Consider the following 27,161-nt stretch of genomic DNA (forward strand, 5'->3'; position numbering starts at 1 on the left):
TACGCAGGACGCACGGTGGTTGTGCAGTGCTTAACAGCTATGCACTACCGCACCACTGTTTATACCTTCTTCGCGTGATTTTCGGATTTGTTTATCTTATAAATGAACTATTTTCGACGAATGTTTAACGCACTTCATACAGGCTTTCATACGAACTTTACTACGAACATTTCCCCAACCTACTACGAACATTTCATCACACTTCGACATACTTACATACGATGAAAACACTCAAACACAGATTCAAACTTATGTTCAAAAATATATTCAAACTCCATCGATTTACGTTTAAACATTATTCAAGTTTCAAGATTTCTCCTTCTGTAGATTGTTATATAAGACGACCCAGGCTGCAAAGGTATACTTCCCGGGGGTCAATTTCAATTAATTCCCTATTTTACTAACAATCTATTTGTCATGATATAGCTCATTAAAGGACTTAACGTTGTAATACCACTCATGATTGCTTTAAAGGAATTTAGCAGGCTACTCATTCCAACCAAATGTATTTTTCTTTTAGGAAGCTTATTTTATTAGTAATCCACGGTTTAGCGAGCTTGACTGGGAGTAGTCTTAGGATGGTTGACCTCCTGGGAAGTCTCTGAGGGTGCGTATGAGTAGGACAAAATGCGACATAAGAACTTATGTTGGTTATTGAGTATAGTTGTTGGCGCTAGATGCACATTAGTGACAATAGACTCGACTCTGCATAGGTCGGGTGTTAGAAATGCTCTCTTGTACTTTCTTCTCTAAATCTCTCTTTTTTATGCTTCTTTATATATTTCTATATTATCACTAGGGGAAAAAAAGGAAGGGCTGCGCAGGAAGGGCTGCGCTTTTTCTATAAGCGCAACCCTACTAGTGAAGGGCTGCGCTTTGCTTCAAAAGTGCAGCCCTGCATAACAGAAGAGCTGCGCTTTTGAAGAAAAGCGCAGCCCTTCAGTTAGTAGGGTTGCGCTTGTAGAGAAAGCGCAGCCCTTCTTACATTCAGAAGGGTTGCGCTTTTTCTACAAGCACAACCCTACTAAGTGAAGGGCTGCGCTTGTTAGAAAAGCGCAGCCCTTTTGACTAAGTAGGGTTGCTCTTGTAGGAAAAGCGCAGCCCTTCTATTATGTAGGGCTGCGCTTTTTTTACAAGCGCAACCCTACTTGGTTTTTTTTTTTTATGAAATTATATTGCGCGCATGTACAGTAGAGTATACCCCATCAAGAGCAATTCTATTTCCCTCCTACTGCTGCCCTAATTCGAGTGCACCACCACTACCACCACCACTACTGCTGCCCACCACTTTGCTCCACCACCACCACATTGCTTCCCACCACTGCCCCCACCACCAATTAATTCGAGTGGTTTATTTGCGCACCACCACATTTGCGCACCACCACATTGCGCACCACCACCTTGCGCACCACCCACAACATTGCGCCCACCACCTTGCGCACCACCCGTCACCATTACCTTTCTCTTCTCTTTTCTTTTCTTCTCTTCTCTTGTCTTATCTTCTCTTCTTCACCATTTGAGTGGTTTAGGGTGTAGTGGAGCTCCTCCACCACGCCACATTGCTGCCACCACGCCACTAAGTATGAATTAATCTTGTTTTTAAGTTACTTTTGTTTTTCTTAATTGAATTAAATGATTAATGTGCAATGTGGGTTTTGTCAATTCTAGGAAGAAGAGGCTAAGGAAGGCAAATAAAGTTCCAAGTATCTCTTTTCTCTTCATTGCTCGTCGTTGGTGTTAAGAGGTAACTAGTTTAATTTCGTTGTCTGTTTTGTTTGATTTAATTTGATAATGAGACAAAGTTGTCATGTGCTTCAAATTGATTAAGTTATTATTATTTATTGATATGAGATTGTATGAAAACGCAATGTGATTTAGCTATATATGAAATCTACAAGTTGTTTGAATCATCATCATATGCCTAGATACCCGTTCAAGACTTACTCATTAGGAGTAAGTCTTGAATAGTCCCCGGTTTGGGACTGTTCTTGGACGTTTGATCTCACTTAGGTGGTGAATGTGTGTCTTCTTTTCAATTCTGAGGAAATTCTTGGCTTATCGTTTCTCTACATTGTTCTCTGGGTACATATGTAGATAAGCAATTATCTACATTATGTACTTGGAGAACTGTAGGGAAATGCTGCCTGATTTTCCTTAGAATTGAAAAGTTGGCATATATTCACTAGTGAGATTAGACGTCCAAGGATGGGTTAGGTTGGAGTGATAAGGACCTTCGGCTGCATGCATATAATTGAACATGTCACTATCTTAGCTTGCTGTATATGTGTGTGATTTGAATATGTGAGTGTATGTACTTTAATAATGATTGATGCATTATAATGAATGTTGTGTTTAATTATTAGAGGTGGTATTCTTGAATGAGATTGCTTGTAGTTGGATGTATGGTAGTCGTGAATCGATTGAGTTTATGAATGGAGTCTCGGAATTCTGTACAACTGCATTAGAATATCAAACATCCTCTGGAGCAGTCGACTTTTATTGTCCTTGTTTCGATTGTAGAAATGTGAGCAAGGTTAGTAGTATACATGTGGTTAGGGAGCATGTCTTTCGCCGTGGGTTTAGGCCTCAATACCACGTATGGGTTTGGCATAGTGAGCAGGGGAGGTATATAGGAAGCTCTGGAGTAAAGAATGATGTATGTGAAGAAAAGAAGGATGATGATGAGTTAGGGAATGAGAATTTGGATGATGAATTTGGAGATGATGATAGGGATCGGGTAGACGAGATGATACACGAGGTTGAAGATCAGTCGTGTAGACGACCTCGTATTTTTGAGTCTATGTCTCAGGCTGCTGAAAAGGCATTGTATCCAGGTTGTACAAAGTACACCAAACTTTCCGCGGTGGTAACACTGTTCAACATTAAATCGAACGCTGGTTGGACGGACTCTAGTTTCACATCGTTGTTGGAAGTTTTAGCTGAGATGCTCCCTGATGGAAATGAACTGCCAAAGTCGTACTATTATGCGAAGAAGCTGATGTGTCCTTTCGGTTTAGAGTACGAGCGGATACATGCTTGTCCTAACGATTGTGTGCTTTTGAGGTGGTGCTAACAACAAAGCTTGTGGGATTTATTTTAAAAAAAAAAATTTAAGCAAGAAGGGCTGCGCTTTTTTTAGCAAGTGCAGCCCTTCAAATCAAGAAGGGTTGCGCTTATTGAGAAAAGCGCAGCCCTTCATGCTTAGAAGGGTTGCGCTTGTTGAAAAAAGCGCAGTCCTTCTTGCTTAGAAGGGCTGCACTTGTTGAAAAAGCGCATCCCTTCATAGTAGGAGGGCTCATGAAGGCTGCAGCCCTTTAAGCTTAGAAGGGCTACGCTTGTTGAAAAAAGCGCAGCCCTTCAAGCTTAGAAGGGTTGCGCTTGTTGAAAAAAGCGCAACCCTTCAAGCTTAGAAGCGCTGCGCTTTTTAGGTAAAAGCACAACCCTTCGTTTAAACGCAGCCCTACTTAAAAAGTGAAGGGCTGCTATTGAAAGGGATGCTGTCAAAAGGCGCAGCCCTAAGGGCATTTTTTAGCGCAGCCCTTCCTTATTTTTCCACTAGTGTATATTATTCATATGCCAATATGCTATACTGCTTTCATCACCTCACATGTCAATTTTCGCTAATCAAAGACATAAATAAATGTTTCAGTGCTAGATAATTTGAACATTAAGATTAGGTTCATAGTAATTTAATTACATAAATAACATGTCATCAAAATTTAGTCTATATGTGTTTAACAAAAAAAAAAAAAAAAAACAGACTAATTCTTGTATTGCATAAACGTATTGCGTGGATATCTAATTGCATGCCACTCGACATAAATCGTATCAAGTAGAGACCAACAATAGGCGAATTTGATTCCTGATCATATATGTACCTTCACCCCGAACTCAATCTTTGGTTTACTGACCAATTATGAGTTCATGACGGAAAAATCTACATTGGATAATCGCTAAGTTGTTCCTAAGTTTTTTTAATATCCAATTAGGTTTATGAGTCTTCCTTTAAATACTTATTGGCGACTTCTTCATTTCAATACCTCTTCGAACACAACAATATTTACAAGGAGGTAGTCATATACGCGCTCATCCTGCGTAGGCAATAAAAAACGCTTACCATTTGGCGAATTCACTAAGGAGTATTTAAAATTAATTTTTAATGTGTTGGTGAAATTCGAAAAATATGATTGAATACGTGTTTTATGCCTTTAAATGACGTTATGATTTTGCATATGCATGGCTATTTTCCTGGGCTACTATAAGTTCTTGGCCTGCTTCATTAGCGCATGTTCTATGCATGAGGCCACCATTGGGGGTCTGCACTTTCTTCCTCCAAAAAGCTTCATGAGCGATAGTATTGGATCTTTGTTAAAAGCAAACCTATATAAAACCATGGCATTACTCTTTTGTTCCTAACGAGAGATTCGAGTAAATCATTTGGTTTGGCAGATTGAGTAAATTGTATCACTAAATCCCACTTGATATTGATGGAAGAATAAGAAAGATATTAAAATCATTTGGTTTGGCAGATTGAGTAAATACTAAATAAACTATAGTTTAATGATTTTGTTTAATAAATTTTCATCTTCAGGCAGTGATCAAGAACTGATGGATACTTGATATTGAGGCAAATTATGAAAGATTAGTTTATGGTGCTTCATAGACAAATTATGTAGATTTTATTGGTTTTTGGTGCATCGAAATATCTAGGCAAATCCTGAAGTTTTACAGAGATTTGAGATGCCGGCAATTCATATATGAATATATAGTGGCAAGATAGTGATATTGCTACGTTATATTGATATTGATAGTATGTAACAATTGTAATTTTATCTTAAATACATGCTTTAATGATCATATATAAGGACACGATATGATTTTGAGAGTATAAATATACCTTAGGTTGGTAATGAACTTAAGAAAATCAATTTGATCACAAGGATGACGAAAATACGTGATTAGCTTAATAAGAAAAATAAATTTACATATAACTTTGGAAGTACTAATGCTAATTACAACATGAATAGGATTTTGGGAAAAGATGGAGTTGAAAATGAATAACTTGCTTTGTTGGGTAGAGACGATCAGAAATTCTAATTGCAATAGGTTTCTACAAAAAAAAACAAACATGAAAACCAACAAACAATAGTAGTAAATGATAATTTCTTTATACGTTACTTTTAGTTGACTCGTGTTTGTTTATTGTTTATTTTAAAACAAATAATTCATCTTAGCCATATATATCAAACTTTTCTCATATTAGTTGATCAAATAAATATTTTATAGCTTTATTATTAGTTCAAATATATTAGGGAATTGTAGAAATGCTAATTTTCACTAAATTCTAAAACATATTATAAATGGACTTTGTTTTGAAGTACTTTTAAAACAATATTCAATGGTACATAAATTACATTTTTTAGAAGGTATTAAACTACATAATTAGTCCAATTGCCCATTTTTTAGAAGGTATTGATCTTCTCTCTCCTATTTTCTTTTCACTATCCTCTGCTACTCCTTTCTCTTTCTTTCTCAATTTTTATTTGTGGTTCATTGTTTCTCTTCATTTCTGGATTGACTCATTTGATGTCTTTAAATTCCAATGAAGGTACTATTCCATAGTCTAACTCTTTGTGTTATTTTCACTACTTTTTTTAATTTGTAAACTTAGAATTTCCTAAAAGAGCAAAGTCTTTCTAGTTTTGCATATATTTTATTGGCAATTCAAAATATAACCAAAACATAAGGAGTTTAGATACAACCTAGTACTCCCTCTGTTTCATTTTAATCTACACACTTTGATATTTTACACTATTCATAAATTTTACTTTGAACATCATTTGTGATTTATAAAAATATAGTCATGTGGGATCTTGTTAGATTCATCATAACATGTATTTTATTAATATGTACTATTTATAATTTTTACAAATACAAAACTAAAGATATATGTCCTCAAAGTTTTGCATTTGCATGCGTGAAAAGTGTAAGTGTGAGATTAAAATGGAACGGAGGGAGTACTAAACAAAGCAACAAGGCAACAAAAGCCAAAAATCACACTAGCAGTTTTCTCTCTACCTCATTACAATTACAAGCCACTTTAAAGATTATGTCTTTTATTAGCTTCTGAGGAGAAATACACACATTAGAGACCATTTTGTTATTCCTTTGCATCCAGATAGCATGAATAACTTCTGAAAAAAGCATAACATACACATTTGAGACATAACTTCTCCAATGAGCTTTGATTTTTGCAACTCTACATCTTCATGAAACTGCATAGCATATTTTGTTATACCAATATTCTGAAGCAAACATCTCCAAATCACAGCAGAATAGCTACATTCAAAATACAAATGATTGACTTATTTATTAGCACAAGCACAAAGCAGTTTAGATTGCAATCCACATTCCACATACTGATTCTGTCAGTAGTAGTAAGGCGATTCTGAATAGCTAACCACTATACAAATTTACTTTTAGGACATGCTTTGTTGTTACAAATAAAATCTTCTTCTTCAATCCACTTTCTAAAAAACTCCCTAAATTAAAGAGTATGCTTTTTTTTATACTGAATTTACCATTATACACTACAACATCCCAACTTCCAACCAAATCAAGAAGATCTCTTGAACTGATGATCATTCTCAAAATCCAAGACATGTTGCTATTAACAGCAACACTGTATATATGCTGCCTTCCCATGTAATAAGCATTAATCCAATGCACCCAAAGCTTATCAGACTTGAAAGTAATAGCTCATAAGAGCTTAAATATAGCCGACTTGTTCCAATTTGCCATATTAATAAGGCGCTTACCATCGGTACTCTTAGGATTATAGAAAGCACTCCAAGAACTAGGAGCTTTCCTAATCCATAGTTTTCCCAGTCCATAATAATTTCCTGCACACACCCTCTACGATTTTAATGATCTTCTTGGATGATGGGAAAATGTGAGCCCAATAGTTTTGCATCTTACTCATATACTCCTAATTAGCTACAGTTTGCCAACATAACTAAGAGTTTCAGTCATTCATCCTTTGGCTCACTCTGTAATCTTATCAATCAATATATTTCATTAAGAAAAATTTAACTTCTTTGCAGATAAAAGAACTCCTGAGTATTTAAAAAGCACCTCACTTATAGGAAGTTGTACAACATTAGCTATACTCCTTGCTTCAGAATCAGAAACCCCAACTAATATATATTCTACTCTTCTCAATACTTGCTTCTAACTAAGAAGCCAAAGAATATTTTCTAAAAGCAGCCATAATCTTTGTAACTAAACTATGGTATGCTCTAGCAAATAACAATAAATCATCAGCAAACATGAGATAATTAAGATGAATCCTTCACATTTAGGATGAAAGTTGAACTCAGAATTATTTTTCAGCTCACCATGGTATCTACTGAGATACTCCATGCTCAGGGCAAAAAGGAAAGAAGACAAAGGATCTCCTTGCCTTAGGCCTTTCCTAGCTTCAAAACAAGGGGAAGGAATGTAATTCAAAAGGATAAAATAAGAAGCACTTTTAAGTTCTAACACAACCCATTATCCACTCCACAAATTTAGTAGGAAAACCAAGTCAAGCAACATACTCTCCAGAAATGGCCACTCAACAGAGTCATAAGCCTTTTTAATATCAACCTCTATCACACATCTGGGGGAAACATGAGCCCTTATATAGCGTCTAATAAACTTAGTAGCCAGCAAAATGTTATATGCAATAAATCTATTTGAAATGAAACCAGCTTGAGAACAGTAAACCACCTCATGAATAATTGGATGCATTCATGATTGATTGTTTTTTAGATTATCTTATAGATAATGGTGCAATAAGCAATCGGAAGTAAATCTTTAGCCAATAAAGTAGAGATGTTAGGCGCTAGAGTAACCACAGTAGTATTATAAGCTTTTGCATATAAGAGCCCTGCAGAAACTTTAGTACCCCATTATACACATTATGCTCGATAATTAGCCATCTTTTCTTGAAGAAAACAACATTAAAGCCATCAATTCCATGTGCTTTAACATCATCAATAGCAAAAAGAGCTCTATCAATCTCAACAACAGTTGCAGGTTGAATAAGTAAAGCTCTAGCATCCACACTCAAAGTTGTACCTGATGTAACAGTTGTCAGGTCAATAGAAGGTGAAGTACTTGCACAAGTACCAAGCAACTTCTTGTAAAAGTTTACAATTTCCTTTTGAATCTCTTCAATTGAACTAAAAACATCTCCTTGATCATTATGAAGCAAAGAAAATATGTTTCTAGCTTTCCTCACTTTGTCAACAGTGAAGAAAAAACTGAGTATTAACATCTCCAAGAGATAACCAACTGATCCTTGATTTTTGTTTGAGAATGCTTTCTTCTATTCCGGACTAGCGCCTCAGCTTTTCACATAACTCCTTCTCTTCTTGTTGAAGTTGTTCATCATAGACTAATATAGGGGAGCTTTGAGTGTTTTGAAGCTGGATTCTAAACTCCTCCACTTTCACATGAGCATGAGAGTATCTTCTAGAAAGAAGCTCCTTCATTTATTTTTCCATTGCCCTTACACTAGATACTTTTAAGTTTAATTTTTGCAAATTGAACAAACCTTTTTTTGCACATGTTAAATGACCCTACTCTGATCATTTTCTTTAAATGTGCTAAGTTTTTTTCTCATTTGACATAAGTGTAAATACTTTCTACTCATTTTCCCAAGAAAACAATTGAATTGATTTTCACAAATGTGTAGAATCGTATTTACTCATTCTGGATTAATCCATATCATGCTCAATTGAGCAAGTACAGCAACACACAAATGCTCATTTTGAATTGATGAGCAACAACCTTTTGCTTATTTTACTTGCACTTTCTAAATCTAGTCAATACAACTTTCAAATGAGCAAATATTTATGCTTATTTTTCCAAATTACCGAAGATATATGATCATTACACTTATACAAGAGCAAATGAATAGGACGAATATATGTTTGAGAATGCATTTCAGGGTTTGCACAAAACGTATGCCGCGAAATTTTCCCCACCATTGGTGATGAATCTATGAATTCAATTGTAGATATGAAGGTTGTAATGTGGAGGAGGAGAGAGAAGATTGGGTAAAATTTTGGTGTGTAAGTGTGAGAAAAGAAGAAAGAGAAAAGAGAAAGAATTGAAAGAAGAAAGATGACGTTGACTACATGGTGAAGATTAAGAAGATGATAATGTATGGAGGACTTGAAGATTATGGAATGGAATTTGTTGAGAAATCTCTTTCATAACTGTGCATTTTTGTGTGATTTATATGAAAATGAGGATGAGATAGTGAGAAGCAGAAAGAGATTCCCTAATCTTGTAATATTATTACGAAAATGCCTTTGAATGTACCATGGCATGGTACACGTGAGTACCATGAGCATAGTACACGTGAGTACCATGAGCATAGTACACTTGAGTATCATGAATGGAATCTTGATTTACTATACTTATTAAGTATTTTATTGTAAATCAAATTCTATTTCTTCTTATCCTAAATTCTATATATGTATTTTTATTAAGTTAAAACTCTATTTATTTTAAAAAATAATTGACATGGCATATAATAAGCGCGACAAATACCATCTAATAAGGACAAAAAGGTTTGTGACCTCGTGTACTCTATGCTTTATGGATTAGTTATATGATATGATATATGATGAGCTAGAAAATCAATTTTTTTTGTACTCCATTTTTTGAATATAATATAAGGCACACACAATATTCGATGTTGAACTTTAACCGTTAATTACTCTCAACTTATGTTAATAAACTAGTATCTGGCCCGGGCATTTCCCCAGGTGGTAATTTTTCCCGATTTTGATATGCCTTTTTTTTCCATTCGCATTTAAAAATACTAAAGAGAGCTCAACATCAATAAAAGGTACAAATATAATAATGTGGACATTTAGAGCATGATTAAAAGTTGGTTGAGATGGTATTTGTGCTATGTATAATAGCAAGATGCCACGAGCTCAAATCTTGTTGCATATGTACACATTAGATAATTCTAGTAGAGTAAGAGAGATGCCACGTGGCGTGTATATTGTAAAAGTGTGGAGAATAATTGTGTTAACCTAATTAGGTTAGCCCTGACATTATGATATATATATATATAGGGTACATTACAGACCTAATATGATTAGAATTACGTCTTTATTGTGTATATATAATATTACACTAATACACCCCCTCAAGCTTTACGGGGTGAAACAACAGATAAATTGGAACAATAATTAGTAACAAAACTCAGTAGATAGGCCTTTGGTAAACATATCAGCAAACTGCAACTGAGTAGGAACATGACGAACCAGAAGATTTCCTTTGGCAACCATTTCACGAACAAAATGGTAATCTACATCAATATGTTTGCTTCGATCATGATGAACTGGATTAGTGGTGAGATATGTTGCAGAAACATTATCACAATACAAGAGCACGGGTCGTCGAAGGAAATAACCAAGATCAGCAAGTAGTTGTCGGAGCCAAAAAAAAAATTCAGCAGCAGTGTACGCAACTGCTCGATATTCAACTTCGGTGGAGGATTTAGATATAGTAGGTTACTTTTTTGAGCGCCAGGAAATCAAATTCTTCCCAAGAAAAACAGCATAACTAGTAGTAGAACGACGAGTATCTGGACAGCCCGCCCAATCTACATCAGAGAAGGCAAAAACAACAGTGGGAGAACTGATGCTATGTAAGAAAAGACCAAACTCCAAAGTGCCCTGCAGATATCTGAAAATTCTTTTCACAGCATGAAGATGAGTAGTACGAGGAGCATGCATAAACTGAGACACCATATTAACAGCATAAGCAATATTAGGACGAGTCATAGTTAAGTATTGTAAAGAACCAACCATATTATGATAATCTTTGGGATCGGCAAGAAGTTGTCCATCAAGAAGAGACAATGTAACTCGAGATACGACAGGTGTGCGAAATGGTTTAACAATATGGAGATGAAATTTGCGAAAGTAAATTAGAGAAATACGTATTTTGAGACAAAAATTAACCAGATGGAGTACGCACAACCTAAACACCTAAGAAATAATGAAGATCCCCTAAATTCTTCATAGCAAACTGAAAAGAAGGAACAAAGATAAATTTATGGACAAGAGCAGAACTACTACCAGTAAGAGCAATGTCATCAACATATAAAATAAGTATAATAAGATGACCAAGAAATTTAAGAGTGAACATTAAAGTATCACAGCTGCTGAACTTGAAACCAATAAAAAGTAAGAAGTTATTGAACCGAGAGAACTAAGCTCGAGGAGCTTGTTTCAAACCATAAATGGACTTACGCAAACAACAAATATGTGTGGGTTTAGATGGGTGAACAAAACCTGGTGGTTGACGCATATAAATCTCTTCATGAACAAAACCATGAAGAAAAGCACTTTTGACATCTAATTGACGAATGAACCATTTTTAATCAAAGCCGAATATTCATCTAACATAGCTTGGCGCCAACATGATTCTTTAGAAGCTTGCTTAAAATTAGTGGGTTTGGACTCAATGACATCATCTTCATTTAAATTTTTTGGCTTTGTAACACCATCTTTTAACCTAGTGACCATAGGGTGTTGATTTAAGACAACCGAAGGAGTACATAACACTTGGGAAGATAGGGGCACATCAGGGGAATGGGAAGAGGATAAAACACTAGAGGATGGAGGAGTGGAGGTAAAAGAAGAATAGTGTGGGGAATTCAGAGTGAGCATGCTAGTCGAAGCGACCGACCTAATTAAGGAAGAAGTGGGTCCAGGAGAGTGGGAGTGACCATGGGACATTGGTGGGCCAGCAGGCATGGCAATAGGCCCAGGGAACGATGGATGCAATCGAGTGGCTACTAGACAAGCAGCGAGCCAGGTAGGGGCCTCAATGAGAGGCGGATCAGGCCCATTGACAGATAAATTCCCAGCGAGCTGATCAGAAAAACCAAGGGAAGGGGGTTTTGTGCTTAGCGTGATGGTAGGCGCCTTTGTATCGCCAAGGGAAGGGAATGGGGCACAATGGGAGCATGCCCAACAACGTTAGAGGAAGAACTAGACGACTCTAAGGGGGAAATACGTACAATATATAGAAGGCACATGAGGCATATGACTAGCGTTGGTGGGAGTCCACTTAACAAGCAAAATTGAGGGAGATGTGTAAGGCACAGAAGAAGTGGAACCAACTTATATAGACCTTGTTGGTAAGAGGATCTAGACAACAATAACCTTTATAATCCACAGCATATCCAATGAAAACACATTGTTTTGTTAGGTTGAAGTTTGTTGATTTTGATATCCAGAAGCAAAGGAAAACACGCACCACCAAATGTTTTTAAAAATGAATAGGAAGGAGGACAACGAAAAAGTTTTTCAAAAGGAGAGACACCCCCTAGAATCGAGCTAGGTAATCTGTTGATGGTATAAGCAGCAGTGTACAAAGCATCAACCCAAAATTTAGCAGGAAAATCAGAGTGAATAAGCAAAGGACGGGCCATTTCAACAATATGACAACATTTGTGTTCAGCAACACCATTTTGAGCTTGAGTATGTGGATAGGACTTTTGAAAAACAATACCATTGTCACGAAGGTGCTGAAGAAGAAGGGAATTATCAAATTTCCGACCTCCATCACTTTGGAAAATTTTAATTTTGCAATTGAATAAATTTTCCACCATCTTTTAAAAAACAAGGAATTGAGAGTAAGAATCCTATTTGTGATGTAAAGGATAAACCCATGAATATAGCGAGAAATCATCAACAAAACTTGTATTTATAAAATTGATTCGACAAAACAGGAGATTGCCAAAGATCACTATGAATTTTATGTAATGGATATGGAGAAATATGTTCAACAGGTTAAAAAGGTGATCGATGAATTTTTCCTAACTTACACCCAACACAATCATCATGAAACTTAGAAGTATATGAGATAGGGGTATTTGAACATAAACATCCTAAAACTCTAAATGAAGTATGCCCAAGTCGAGCATGCCAAACAGCGCCAGACTCCTTAGTAGCTAGAAAAGTAGGAACAGATGACTCATGGGTGACAAGGGTGGATTGAATTGGATAGACACCTTGATTACTGGATTCCCGAAGCAAAAAGCTCCCTCGTTGTCTTGTCTTTAATAGAAACAAAAGTTTTATCAAAACACACAACACAATCATTTTCTTAACACAACTTGTTAACTGATAATAAATTATGTTTCAGATTAGGGACATAGCAAACAGAATACAAAGTGAGAGGACGACTTGAAGTTTTAAATGTCAATTTACCAACACTTTTAATTGGGAGAGAGGTATCATTTCTAACTACAAGAGAACTTGACTTAGTGTAGGGAAGAATAGCATAATGCTTACCATCACGAGGAGTCATGTAGCTCCCGGATCCGGGTACCAAACTGGGTCATTTGCTTCACCACCAACAGATTGTGCAGCTAAGGCTCGAGTGACACTATTTGAGGAAGAAGGAACAAAGCTGGAATCGAATCTTTGAGGACCATAAGCAGCTTGATAACCCGAAACCAGAAAAGACCACAAGATCGGAAGTAGGGGTAGAGCTTAAATTGCCACTAGGCGAAGTATACCTGCTGAGGACAGACCATTAGTAATAGAATCAATGGAAGGCATACTAAAACATGACAAGTCAGAATATTTATCATACCATTCTGACATCCCCGATTAGCATTGTTGTTGTTGTTATTACCAAAACCACGAGAACTGTTATTACCACCAGTACCTCGATTGTTGTTATTGCGACCATTATTACCCTCTTTATTCTTGTTATTCTTCTCTTTATTTCTACCACACGAATTATTCTTATTGGAAGAAGAAGAAACAGAACTAGAGGACTGAACAAGAACCAAGGCATGATGAGAAGATGAATGAGACCCATCCTTGGAGCTTTTAAGACGTTGTTTATGAAGCATAAGCTTAGGACGCAAATCATCAAAACTAAGGAAAAATGGATGATGAAGAAAAGTGGTAACAATATGATCATACACAAAATCACGATCCAAACCAAAAAGGGTGTATTGAACTAAGTCTTGTTTAGACACAGGACACTGAATTGCAACAAGGGAATCAGCTATTACTTTGATCTCACATAAATAACCATCAATAGACTGAGATTCAATCTTCTAAATATGAGACAAGCATCCCTTTAACTCCATACAACTAGTCATTCTTGCATGCATGAAGCAAGATTGTAATCGATTCCAAACATCCACAGAAGTGTGCAAATCATGAACATCAACAAAAACATCGTGAGATAAAGTAGCAAAAATCCATGATTTTACTTGTTCGTTGATCAATACGAAGATATTCATAGAAGTGCACATTAGGAACATAATTACCATATTCATCAATCACAATAGCAGAAGGAACAAAAGCAGTACCATCAACAAGGTCAAGTAATTGATGCGAAAGAAGTAGGTAAGTAATTTGAGTTTTCCATAGAAGATAATCTTCAAGAGAGGAGAGAGTTATGGTTATCAAGTTCGTGAGATTAGGGGCAGACAATTGGGGAAGACTAAAAGTCGGCGACGAGATGGAATTCGAGACTGTAGGCGTAGTCGGGTTGTTAAACTGCAGTGCCGGGTGGTTAAAACCAGGCAGAAATTGAGGAGAGGCCCTCATAAGTGTGCTGACGACGACGTGGAGGAGGTGGCTGCAAAGAAAGAGGCAGACACCGAAGGTTGGGGGCTGGAGAAGCCAGCAGCAGCTACCGACGTGGAGAGCATGATGGCCGAAGCCAATTGCGCATGTGGTTGTTGCGTCATGGAGGAGGCAAAGCGAAAGACGATATGTCGGCGGGGGCGACGTCCATGGTGGAGGACGGCATACCAAAAGAAAGGAAACATGGAAGGAAACAAAATAATTTAACCTAGGTTGTGAATCCATGTACAAGTGTGGAAAATAATTGTGTTAACCTAATTAAATTAACCCTAACGTTATTATATATATATATATATATATATATATATATATATATATATATATATATATATATATATATAAAAGGTATATTACAGATCTAATATGATTAGAATTTCTTTCTATCTTGTGTATATACAATATTACACTAATATATACGTTGTCAGATATACCTTTTAAAATATTTATCAGATATACCTTTTAATATATTTGTATAGATATTATAAATATATTAATGTTATCATAGTATACTTCAAAACAAATCTAATTGTACAACTTATTTTATTTTTTTTATAATTATAAAAGATATATATAGTCAAAATAAATTTCCGTTAGACTTATATTTTGAGACGGAGGAAATAAAATGGTAAAACTAGCTATATTAAATTGCTACCTTAGGTGACACTATCACTCTGTGCTACATAGAGAGTATCGTGAAAATTTTCTAGCCAAAAGAAAGAATTTTATATTTATAGTATATATTATCAGTGAAGCATTAGCTAACTCAGTTGAAATAAATTTATTCATGATATGACTCTATAAGTCTCATGCTGATATGATATAAAATTGAAAGTGAATTATTTTTAAACAATTTATCTTAAGAGATACTACAAAGTTAGTTTGTCACGTAAGTAATTGTTTGGTTTTTATCATGTCAGATGCAAGTACTTAGTAATACTCAACCACTACCACAAACAGCTTCAAAGAGGGCAATTAAAATTGCCTTCTTTGATACAAAATTTGCTTTCATAGGCTACGAGGACAATTTTAAAATTGTCCTTCCGTTACCCTTTTAGCCCCGTTGTATTAGGTTTCAAGGGCAAAACTCATGTTTTTGCCCTCTTTGATCCAATAATTAAAGGGCAAAAAATTTTGCCCTCTTTGATTCATCAACTAAGGCAAATAAAGTTGCCCTCTATGATCATCAGAAAGGGAAATACTTTTGCCTCTATGCTCAAAAACAAGGAAGACAAACACAATTGTCTTATTTGGTCTACAACAAACAGGGCAAAAATAAGATATTGCCCTGTATGTACTTTATCAAGCGGGGCAAAAATTAGATATTGCCTTCTTTGTACTTTATCAAGCAGGGCAAAAACAGTTCCCTTTCAATGTTCGATTGAAAATTACGATTGAAGATTTCTGCCAAAATCACTGGAGATTGAAGATTTTTTGGGACAAATTTAGTAGAGACTGCATATTCAACCCATGAACTTTGTTGTTTGCGGGAATTTTGTAGAACGTTCTCTTCATACCTTGAACTTTCTTGTTTTAATACCTTTTTTGTCTTTTTTTTTTCTTTTTTTTCCTTCTTTACCAAGGAGGACAAATTCAGTATTTTGCCCTTTTAATTAATTTTCAAATAGGACAAAGTTAGATAAATTTCTTTTTTAAATATTTTTCAAAGAGGGCAAAATTTTTTAATTGTCTTTTAAATTTTTTTCCATGATATCAAACAAATAAATTGCCTTATTAGGTGTCACTAAAAGGGCAAACTTATGGAGTTGCTTTATTAAGTAGTATTAAAGAGGGCAAAATGATAAAATTGTCTTCTTATTAATTTTCAAAGAGGGGGAATTTTATTTGCCTTTTTTGATACTTTTTTTTTTGAAAGAAAAGGGATTTCATTAATATTTCGTCAAACGGCACTTACAAGTCATTTCTGAAAAACATAAAATTCTAATAGAAATACATATCACCCTAGAAATGTAAACATCGCAGATTTGACTTAATTTTGCCTTAATAAAAATCTTCATCTGAAGCAATGCAATCTGTGAGTTCGCTCTAGTTCGGCATACGATCTGCAGATGCGGAAATTTTGGGATGAACTGATAGGAGGTTTTTAGTGTGTCGTTCAGGCACTAAGAACCGCTTCCCAAACAATATTTATAATCCTAACAAGCAACTACTAAGGAAATAGTAAGGCAAGTTAAGGGTCGATCCACAGGGAAAATGGGATTGATTAGAGCTTATCAGTCTAGACTACCTAATTGAAGGTAATTTGGGGTTTGAAATATGTTTGGTAACAAATTAAGACTATCTATCAGCTAGAACAAGCAAAAAATCACGAGTTTAATATCAAATAAAGACACTAGAGTTAAGGCTACTAGTATGAATAAGAACGGATGATGATTGTTAATGCGATTGTGAAGCAACAAAGACGATTATGCAAGGTTTAGTTCTCCTCTAAAATACTTGAGTCCTCTCTCGAATGGTCCTCAAGAGTAATCGCTTAATCTATCAACTAAATCCTCTCTCGAATGGTCTTTAGTTAATTGATTAAGAGATTCGATAAGTTTGGAAAACCCTAATGAAGGATCCCCTTAATTTCCATCCAATATCTTGGTATGGAAATTAAGTTGATTCTTGGGGATGATAAAAGAGTTCAAAATCCGGTTTAAGAACTTTGAAATCAAAATACCAAAGTATATAGTGTGATCAATATCTATCCTAAGGTCTCAAAACACCAAGATCAATGCATAAATTCTCTAATAATCACAACACATCAACATCATATTTAAACCCTAATTCATACTTTCACCCTAACCCTAGATTATGAAACTACTCACTAATCATGGAGTTAAAGCAATTAAACAATGAATCTATGACTAATCTAAGGTTAAACATGATTAAGAAATTATTAAACTAATAGAAATCGCAATTATTAAACTAAAGAATGAAGATCTTAAATAATATGAGAACATAAACAAACACCAAGAGAATGAAATAAAAACTAAACTTTGAATTGAATTGAATAAAAAGTACCTTGAATGTAAATCGAATCACAAAACTATGATCTCTAATCTCAATTACCAATGAAAACTCCAATGTTTTCTCTCTAATACCAAACCCTAAAAAGTTGTGTGCAAAAAATAGAATGAAAGCGTAACTCTTCGAAATAAAACAAAAACTCGTTTAATGAAGCCACGAGCTCCCTTTTCCGGAAAAGACTGGTGCGGGCGCACCAAGATGAGGTGCGAGCGCACCAAACAGAGGTGCGGGCGCACCTCACCATTCTGCCTCAAACCGGACAGTTCAATTTAAAACGAGCATAACTTCTTCGTTTTATATCCAAATCAAGCTTATGACCAGTCGTTGGAAGATATCGAAACGAGCTTTCACCTCCAACTGGAATTACCTTCATTCGATTTGTGGTTTGAAAGTTATGTCCATTTGAAGTTCTCTGTTCAAGATTTCATTGTGCAATGTGCTCCTTTGTGCGAGCGGACATGGGGAATGGTGCAAGCGTACCATTTATCAATGTGTGCTTTGTTTCATTGCTACCTTTTCCAACTTTACAAATCGTAGCCATCTTAGTAGTTTCACCTATATCAAGAACATGGCAAAACAAGGTGAAAGCAAATGTACTAGAAATTCGGTCAAAAATGACTAAAAATCTAGCAAAATATCACTATGATCAAGTATGATCAAGTGAATGAAATAGAAGGGAAAAGGGAGAATAACGAGGGAAGAAAGGGGAGAAAGAGGATCAAAATGAGCTAAAAGGAGTCCATAAAGTACGTTTGAAACACACTTATCATGAACGTACTCCAATAGTCTTCCATAATTTTACAAAAGTTGTGAAACCCTAATTCTTCAGGTTGAATCTCGAACTTCAACCAATGAGAATAATTTCTCAAACCTAAAAAAAAAGAACCATACTCACAACTCCCATAGGGGAGAAGGAGATTTCCAAAACAAGAAACTAAAAACCCATAAAAGGTTTTAGAAAATCTCATAAAGAGATACTAATTTATTGAACAAAACAAGAAAATGAACTAAAAACTGAAAATAAAAGGGAAAAAGGGGCTTACCATGGATGAAAACATCCATGGCAGCCCCCTAATTGATGAAGAAGGGGTAAGGGAGGCTAGGGTTTTAGAGAGAAAAGGAGAGGGGAGGCTAGGTTTTTGTTTCCGTCCCGTGAGCTTTATTTCCATGATTTGCCTTTTTTGATACTATTAGACAAGACAAGTAAGTAATTGCCCTCTTTGATCAATAAATATTGCCCTATTTGAAATAATTTCTTGTAGTGAAACTTCGATATTTTCCTTTATCATATCCTACCCAAAGCAACAAATAACGTTTTATAACAATGTCAAATAATATTAAGACGGTTTGTTATATACAGTTATAAGATAAATTATACTTTTTTCATTCTTAAATAAGTGTTACATTTATTTTTTCTAACGTAATTGAATATATTTTTTAATTAGTAATATATTTAATCGCACCTAAGTAAAAGTTAGGAAATTTTGTTAGAAACAACCTTTTATATTCAAATTTTTGCGAGAAACAACCTTTTCAGAAAATGTGGCAAAATATGACCATAAAAATAATTTTTTGCAAGAAATAACTTTGAACCATTTTCTAGGCATGGACCAAGTATTTTGCATCTTCGATTCAATAAAACCAAACATGACAAGGCATGTAATCTACATTTCTTATGTTTCAACTCCATTTCCCTCCATATATCGATGAATTCATGTCAGAAAATATTTGGTCAATGTCGAAAATGGAGAAAAAAAAAGTTGAAAGATAAGAGATGTAGTTCACGTGCCTTCCACATGTTTGGTTTTAACGAGTCAATGGTGAAAAATGATTGTTTCTCGCAAAATATTTTCTTCTTAAGGTCTTATTTTGCCAGATCTTTTTTTAAAATGTTGTTTCTCGCAAAAACTTGTATTCAAAAAGTTATTTTTGACAAATTTTCCAAAAAAGCTGATATTTTAGAAGTATACATTGACAACATTTTAACAAGATCCAACATAATTATTTCAAATTACTCAACATAACACTTATTTAACTTTTATTTGGAAACAAAGGAAATATTTTATCATACTGACGACAATTCATCTTCCCTAGCAAAGTAAGTATTTTCTTGAGATTTAAGGACGGAGGAAGATTGGAGATATTTGACTTGTAATGGGTCTCTGAGAATAGAAATTCTTCTTACCAATTTTTTTAAAAAATACAGAAGAAAAAAAAAAGATATATTTTGATTTTTGACAGTGGCAAAGTTAGGTCGGTACTTATCGTGTATACTCTGTACCTAAATAATTACGTAGCCAAGTAGGGAATTTAAATAACCGAGAAGAGTTCGGTAACACTTTAGGGCGGGCTTATTATAAAAATGGCAACAATTATTTGAGGAGCAGTCAGGTGCAAACCGAACACAAAGAGAGGAGAGAGAAAGAGAAAAAAACCAACCAAACAAACCAACAAAGAAATAGATAGAAAAAGAGAGAGAAAAAGATCAGAGAACAAAAATCAATCAAATTCTATGCCACCAAAGATAGATCAATTTGCTTTAGGTTTGATTAAAGGAAGCTTCATAATTGCAGAATTGAAATTATCAGATCTCAACACAACACATGAGCTTGTTTGATAAGCTTCGTTGTTCTCCCCCTAATATTCATAATTGCCGCCTTATTGCCGGCATTCTTCTCTTTCTTCTTTTTCATTCTAGTCAATTGATTTCCAATTTCTTGCTTCCTATAAAACCCTAATTTCATCGATTCATCCCCCTTTTCATTTGATCTTAATCTTTTTGGTACGTCATTTATATTTCCGATTTTTATTTGTTGATTTCGTGTTACCATAAATGGAGCATAATCAGCATGTCGCCGATCACATTTTGAACGGTCTGTTTTCTTTCTCTCATTGTTTTTTCTTTTGAGGGATTTTTGTTGGTTTTTTGCGTTAGATTTTGAGTTTTGGTCGCTTTAATCGTTATTGATTAATTGAGTGTTTTGTTCTAGATTAAGATTCTCCTGCTTTAAGTAATTGAGTTAGATTATGTGGTTGTTGGATAAAATCTTAATCTTGAAATGTGATGTTAATTTTGCTTATTGATTCATTATTTGTTTCTTTTTTATAAAAGTATTATGTTTTGAAATACCCGCTGAAAGGTTGGGGATGGATTTAGGGAATCTGGGAATGAGAATTATGGTACTTCATGAAAGATTTGAAATGAAAGATAATTGATTTTGTTGATCAAGTTGGAAACAGAGTATGGCGAAAGAGTTGAGCTATGGACGTGGATTATAATAGGAGTAACTTATTTCCTTACTTGTTTTCTAAGCCACTGATTCTACACTTATATTATCTTTTGGTTTATCCTTGGTGGAATTTGGTGTGGTGGTCTGCTATTGAAGCTAGTTGAAAATAAATAGCATTTGGTTATTTTTTTCTTTGAGGAGTACATGATTGACTTAGCTAATTTGAGGGGCATTGTGTTAAGGAATTTTTTTATACAGGTTCTACGATAAGAGTAGCAATTTGCAATTGGATCATTGTAATTTTATTTTGTGAAACTTAGAGAAATCAGATATAGGGGCTCTGGTTTGAGTTATCAACTGCATAAATTATCGTGCATGAAATAATTTTGAAGAAGATTGTTGGAGGAAAAGGCTTATGGGCATTGTTCCTGATAATGACCTGGAGAGGAAATAGTAGTAAACTTGAGACATGTAGTGGAATTGTTTTTAAAAAGAAATCAGCATTACTTTGTCATTCATGCTCCAATTAGTTTTTCTTTTTGTTTTTTTTTTATCCGATCACACAGAGAGCTACATTAGAGTGCTTCGTTATTTAGCATCCGATGTCCTGCTGGATTCCTTGTATTACTTTGACTTATGACATGTAAAGACTCTTTTACTGGTGATCACCTGCAGCTTCAAGTACTCGATGCATCGAGAGAAGAACTGCCGCAACTCGTTCGGTCATTGTTATTGGTGGTGGTATTTCTGGAGTTGCTGCTGCTCGTTATCTCGTTAATGCATCGTTTAAGGTGAACTTATGCTGTGCAGACTATACCATGTGTTTACTCTGCTGTCCTTTTGTTGCTTACAATTTTCCATTGGATTTTGTTCAGGTGCTTTTGTTGGAATCACGTGATAGACTCGGTGGCAGAATTCATACTGATTATTCCTTTGGCTGTCCAGTTGACATGGGGGCGTCGTGGTAAGTTTAATTCTACTCTACTATTTATGTAGCTCTTTTAGAATCTTGATAGATACTGATATCTAGTACCTTTGGGATATATGGTGCAAGTAGTAGCTAGTCATTTAGGGGAAAAGTTTCCACTTTCAGTAGACATGTACATATGAGGCTATGATGACTAACTCCATTTTTATTTGCATACAGGCTGCATGGTGTCTGCAATGAGAATCCATTGGCTCCTTTAATACGTTCATTGGGGCTTAGATTATATCGTACTAGTGGTGACAACTCTGTGATATATGACCATGATCTTGAAAGGTACTTTTTCATGTGAAATATCCTTGCCCTTAGATGGGCTATATGCTTTAATATTCTGCCATGGTTCTTAAGGGAAGTTTGCTCTTAGTAGTGCAATTTCTTGGAACACTTATTCGTTTATCATGCTAAATTACTTCATTTTGCTATGTTACAAGCATAGAGAATAGTGCTGCATATGTGCCCCCCTGGATCTGTTCCTCTACAGCATTTTTTTTGTCTTTTAATTTATATAATTATCCTGAAAGTGTGGAATTGACAATTCAGTTGTAACCTCTTCACCAAGGATGGACAACGGATTCCTCAACAGATGGTCATCGAAGTTGGTGAAATATTCAAAAAGATCCTCATGGAGGTTGGTTTCAAAATGATCAAATTTAAGTTGGATTTTTCCCCCCCTCTCCCCCCCTCCCCCAAATTTTATAATATGCAAGGCTTTGATTAAATGTAGTGTTGTTGATTCTCTAGACTGAGAAAATTAGGGATTCCCACAATGATGACATGTCAGTTCTTCAAGCAATTTCAATGGTGCTGGACACACATCCACAGCTGAGGTATGAAAGGAAAATTTTAGTTGAAATGTACAGAATACTACCATGTTTATTAAATTAGCTTGTTGTTCATATTTGTGAGCTTTGGTTATGTAGACAAGAAGGGCTGGCACATGAAGTTCTACAGTGGTACTTGTGTAGATTGGAAGCTTGGTTTGCTGCTGATGCAGATATGATATCTTTGAAGACTTGGGATCAGGTAATTGAACAATTTATTTCTCTGTAGTGAAGTGATGTAGTATATCTAACTGTTAAGTAGGGAATTGTTGTGCGGCATAGAAGTTCATTCTAACTTGGACTCGACTTTTCTGAAATCTGAATGTGTTACTAGTGAAGTGGCATATTTTCTTCCCTGACTGTTTAATTGTTATGTACAGTAAGATTGTCTTGTAATTATAGTTTCTCGATGCTTTCGCTATGTCCGTTTATAAAGCAATGACCTTACTAGAACAAATATCTTCCATGCATTTAGTTAGTAGTCATTTATAAATACTTCAGCCTGTATGTTAAAACTTAAAACTAAGAAAGTTTGTTCCAGTTTAGAAATTATATTACTATTTACCCAACTATAATCCAGTGACTTTGATTATCTATATAGCATCTCTTAAGTATATCTAGTTCATGCTTTTTTCCGGACGTTAAATACATATAGCATCTCTTAAATATATCTAGTTCATCCTTTCTTCTGACGTTAAATACATATAGCATCTCTCAATTATATATACTAGTATATATCAAATCCATGCTATTTTTTAGGAATGGGGAGTTTGTATCATATATTAGTTTAAGTGTGTAAGAAAATTCCTTTGTTCACATCCTCTGCTCCACAACCGAAGAAAGGCAAAGACAGGTTTATATATCAATCAAGTGGAAAGAAAACAACTCATACTTCGTAGGAGATAGACCATGAATATATGTAACACACCCTTCCAGCGAAAGGAAACCTCAAGCTGACACACAACACAAGTGTCCTGGAGAAAAAAAGAGAAAATAATATCAAATGAAAACCCAACTTAGGGAACTCTTCTAATCTGATGTAAGTCATGTATAAGAATAATCTAACATTTTTATTAGGCGGAACACACTGCCACAAAAAAGTATGGTTTGTTCTGTATTTCATAAACTAGACAGCTAGATAAGCTTTTTGCACTTCATGAATATCCTAGAACAAGTATTATTCGACTATCTCAGTTCAAGAATCAAAGTCTGCTTCTTACGGCAATTATAAGTTTTAAGCCACTTTTGGATCTAAGTCAAAATCTTGGATGAGAAGGAGCACTTATAGAAGGGTGGCTACCACTTCACCATTATGGAGTACACATGTACTAGGAAAAGAATGTTCCTTATTTTATTTTTCAAATTTCACATTTAGTCAATACCGTTGCTGTGAAATTACTTGGTATTTTTTCCCTAGTTATGTGTGTGTATGTGTGAATGTGATTGATGTGTGCTTGTGTTTAGAATCATAATAGTTGTTGCCTCTTTTTCTGTCATGTATTCTGAAAATTTTGTTGTGGACAGGAGCAAGTTCTTTCTGGTGGTCATGGACTAATGACGCAAGGTTATTACCCTTTAATAAATGCACTTGCAAAGGATATTGACATAAAGCTGAATCACAGGTATTCTTCTTGTACATCTTGTGGCTTTGTAAGGTGACGTAGTTAGAGCAAGTTTCTTGGGAGTTTGATTTTAAAATACTGGGGGGAAATAGACACTATAAGCGATTTGCCACCAGCACCCAGTATAGATTACACAGTGAAAGATAGCACGAGTTAATTCAAGGTAGTTTTGGCTAATAAATGGAGTATCATGGATTGGGTGTGCTGCTAGGATCTCTGTTGTAATTGTTATGGTGGTTGATAAATTAGGTGACTATGTGGTGCTGATGAGAAAAAGAACAGGGCTTGTTGATAGCTTTTGTTCTCTATGAACAAATAGAGAAATCGGAATGTCCCAGTAGAATAGTCTTTCCGTTTTTTTATCTCATGGGGATTTTCACAAAATCCCAGCAAGGTGATTTGACAATTTGCTGAGAGGGATTTGTGGCTTTTTTGTCCTTCTGTGGTTCCGCTTTATTTGTTTGAAGTGGTTTAGTAGCATGTAAACCCTTCCTCATTGTGTTTTTAATAAATTAAAAGATTTGGTTCTAATTAGGTGGAACTGGCAGTTCTTGCTTTATTAGCAAGGTGCAGATTATGATGTTTATACTAACAGTATTTTCTGTCCTTTATAATGTTTTGCTTTGGCAACCAGGGTTTCAAAGATTTCCAGTGGACTTGACATGGTGAAGGTGACGGTAGATGATGGCATGGAATTTGTCGCTGATGCCGCAATCATAACAGTGCCTCTTGGTGTTCTTAAAGCCAACTTGATTGAATTTGAACGAAGTTGCCAGATTGGAAGATGTCTGCAATTTCCGATCTTGGGGTGGGAAATGAGAATAAGATTGCTTTGAGATTTTCTGATGTGTTTTGGCCAGATGTTGAATTGTTAGGAATGGTTACCCCCAATTCTTTCACATGTGGTTATTTTCTCAATCTGCACAAAGCAATTGGAAGCCCAGTCCTTGTCTATATGATTGCGGGCAGGTGCGCCTATGATCTTGAGAAGCTTTCAGACGAGGCAGCAGTGAATTTTGTAATGTTACAGCTCAAGAAAATGTTTCCAAATGCTACTGAGCCGGTATAACCATCTTTCTTCATTTCCTTATTGATGTAGATTTTCTTTGTAAGTGAGAAGAGAGCTACTTAATGCTCTTACCAAATGGCTGGTAATTGTTCTTACATCCAGTGGATTAACATTTTCAGGTCCAGTATCTTGTTTCTCGTTGGGGAACAGATCCGCACTCTCTTGGTTGTTATTCGTACGACTTAGTGGGAAAGCCTACAGATGTATATGAAAGACTAAGAGCACCAGTTGGTAGCCTCTTCTTTGGTGGTGAAGCTGTTAGTATGGAGGACCACCAAGGTTCTGTGCATGGAGCTTACTCGGCAGGAATCATGGCCGCTGAGAATTGTCAGAGCCATCTCTTTGAAAGACTTGGTAACATGGAGAAGTTCCATCTTAACCCCTGTAGGGAAGAAAGTTATGATAATTCTATTCCTCTTCAAATTTCAAGGATATAATCATATAAACATGATAACAAACTTGACAGAGGATTCTGATAGTCTTACTGTTCATTTAACTTTGTAATAATTTTCTAAAAGTAATATACTTGGTCTTTCTCATTTTCAATCTGAAAATTATATATATATATATATATATATATATATATATATTATATAATATATATATATATATATATATATATATATATATATATATATATATATATATATGAGGTTCTTGTGAGAACAACTCCTCTATGTGAGAACACTTTTTTATGTGAGAACAAATCTGGACCTTTGAATCTAATCTAATCTAACTATCCTAGGGGTGTAAGTTCGGTTTTTGGTTTGGTTTTAGTGCAAAACCAAACCAAACCGAAATAAATTCGGTTTTGAAATTTCCAAAACAAATCCAAACCGAAATTCGACTCAATCCAAACCAAACCAAAATATGAAACTAAAAACCAAACCAAACCAAACCGAATATTTTTTATCTTTCAAAATCCAAACCAAATTTTTTTAATTCCAAAATCCAAATGAAACCAAAATGAAATTAAATCAAACCAAGATAAAAACCAAACCGAATTTAAACCAAACTTTTTGATAATTCGTATTTTAAGTGACAATATTTTTGTATTTTCGTAGTTAATATTAAAAAAAAAAGAAACCCAAAAAATAACAGACAAAATTCGTATGTTAAGTGACAATAATTTCGGTTTTCCAAAACCAAAACCGATACAAACCGAAAAATCGAAAAAATAAATTTTTTGAATCCAAACCAAACCGAATTTCAAAAAAACCAAACCAAATTACTAATTCGGTTTGGTTTGGTTTGGTTTTCGGTTTTTAACCAAATAACTTACACCCCTAAACTATCCTAAATACACTTATGAATAATGGTATTTTCGTAATTTAATTTAACCCTTACCCCCTTCTTCCCCACCCCTTTCACGCTACTTTCTTCTCTCTTTATCTTCTTTTTCTCTCTCCTCTGTATCGTCGTTCATGGAGTTTTAGTTTTTCAAAGTTTTAGTTCGATTATTTGCGGATTCTACATTTTTTTTTCAGAAATTGTGTTGGTTACTATGATACAGCAGAAGGTCACTATGATATATAACAGAGGGTTGTGTTGGTTACTATGATACAACAAAGGGTCACTATGATATATTGGTTATTATGATACAACAGAGTGTCACTATGATATAGCAGAGGGTCACCATGATATGGAAATAGTAAATATTTTTTTTCTTGACTAATTTCTTTAACATGTGATGGATGGGTTATTATGATGT

General features: G+C 35.0%; 2 protein-coding genes across 2 annotated transcripts; one reads left to right on the top strand and one right to left on the bottom strand.

Moving 5' to 3' along the window:
* Nucleotides 1-13,388: 13,388 nt before the first annotated feature.
* Nucleotides 13,389-14,654, bottom strand: LOC125496657 (uncharacterized). Its single transcript, XM_048642178.1, has 3 exons — nt 14,355-14,654; nt 13,681-14,155; nt 13,389-13,525 (listed from the first exon to the last, which is right to left on the bottom strand). Exons 1-3 carry the CDS (start codon nt 14,652-14,654, stop codon nt 13,389-13,391), a joined length of 912 nt encoding a protein of 303 aa, XP_048498135.1.
* Nucleotides 14,655-20,090: 5,436 nt separating this feature from the next.
* On the top strand, nt 20,091-25,989 carry LOC104891257 (polyamine oxidase 5). The gene is given in 11 exon segments (XM_010676924.4): nt 20,091-20,596; nt 21,629-21,744; nt 21,829-21,917; nt 22,101-22,214; nt 22,479-22,566; nt 22,680-22,765; nt 22,859-22,961; nt 24,284-24,381; nt 25,016-25,143; nt 25,146-25,444; nt 25,570-25,989. Coding segments are annotated over 11 exon segments (1,479 nt in total). The 5' UTR covers nt 20,091-20,556; the 3' UTR covers nt 25,888-25,989.
* Nucleotides 25,990-27,161: the final 1,172 nt, after the last annotated feature.

The sequence above is a fragment of the Beta vulgaris genome, chromosome 4 (assembly GCF_026745355.1).
Source record: "Beta vulgaris subsp. vulgaris cultivar EL10 chromosome 4, EL10.2, whole genome shotgun sequence".
Lineage (NCBI taxonomy): Eukaryota > Viridiplantae > Streptophyta > Magnoliopsida > Caryophyllales > Amaranthaceae > Beta > Beta vulgaris.

Bases quoted from the DNA above. Each gene is read 5' to 3' on its own strand.
- LOC125496657 (XM_048642178.1), bottom strand. From the start codon at position 14,654: ATGAGGGCCTCTCCTCAATTTCTGCCTGGTTTTAACCACCCGGCACTG. The intron at 14,156-14,354 runs GTGCACTTCTAT...TCTCATATTTAG, and splicing joins ATGGTAATTATGTTCCTAAT to AAGATTGAATCTCAGTCTAT. The intron at 13,526-13,680 runs GTATGATAAATA...CGGGTTATCAAG, and splicing joins TAATCGGGGATGTCAGAATG to CTGCTTATGGTCCTCAAAGA.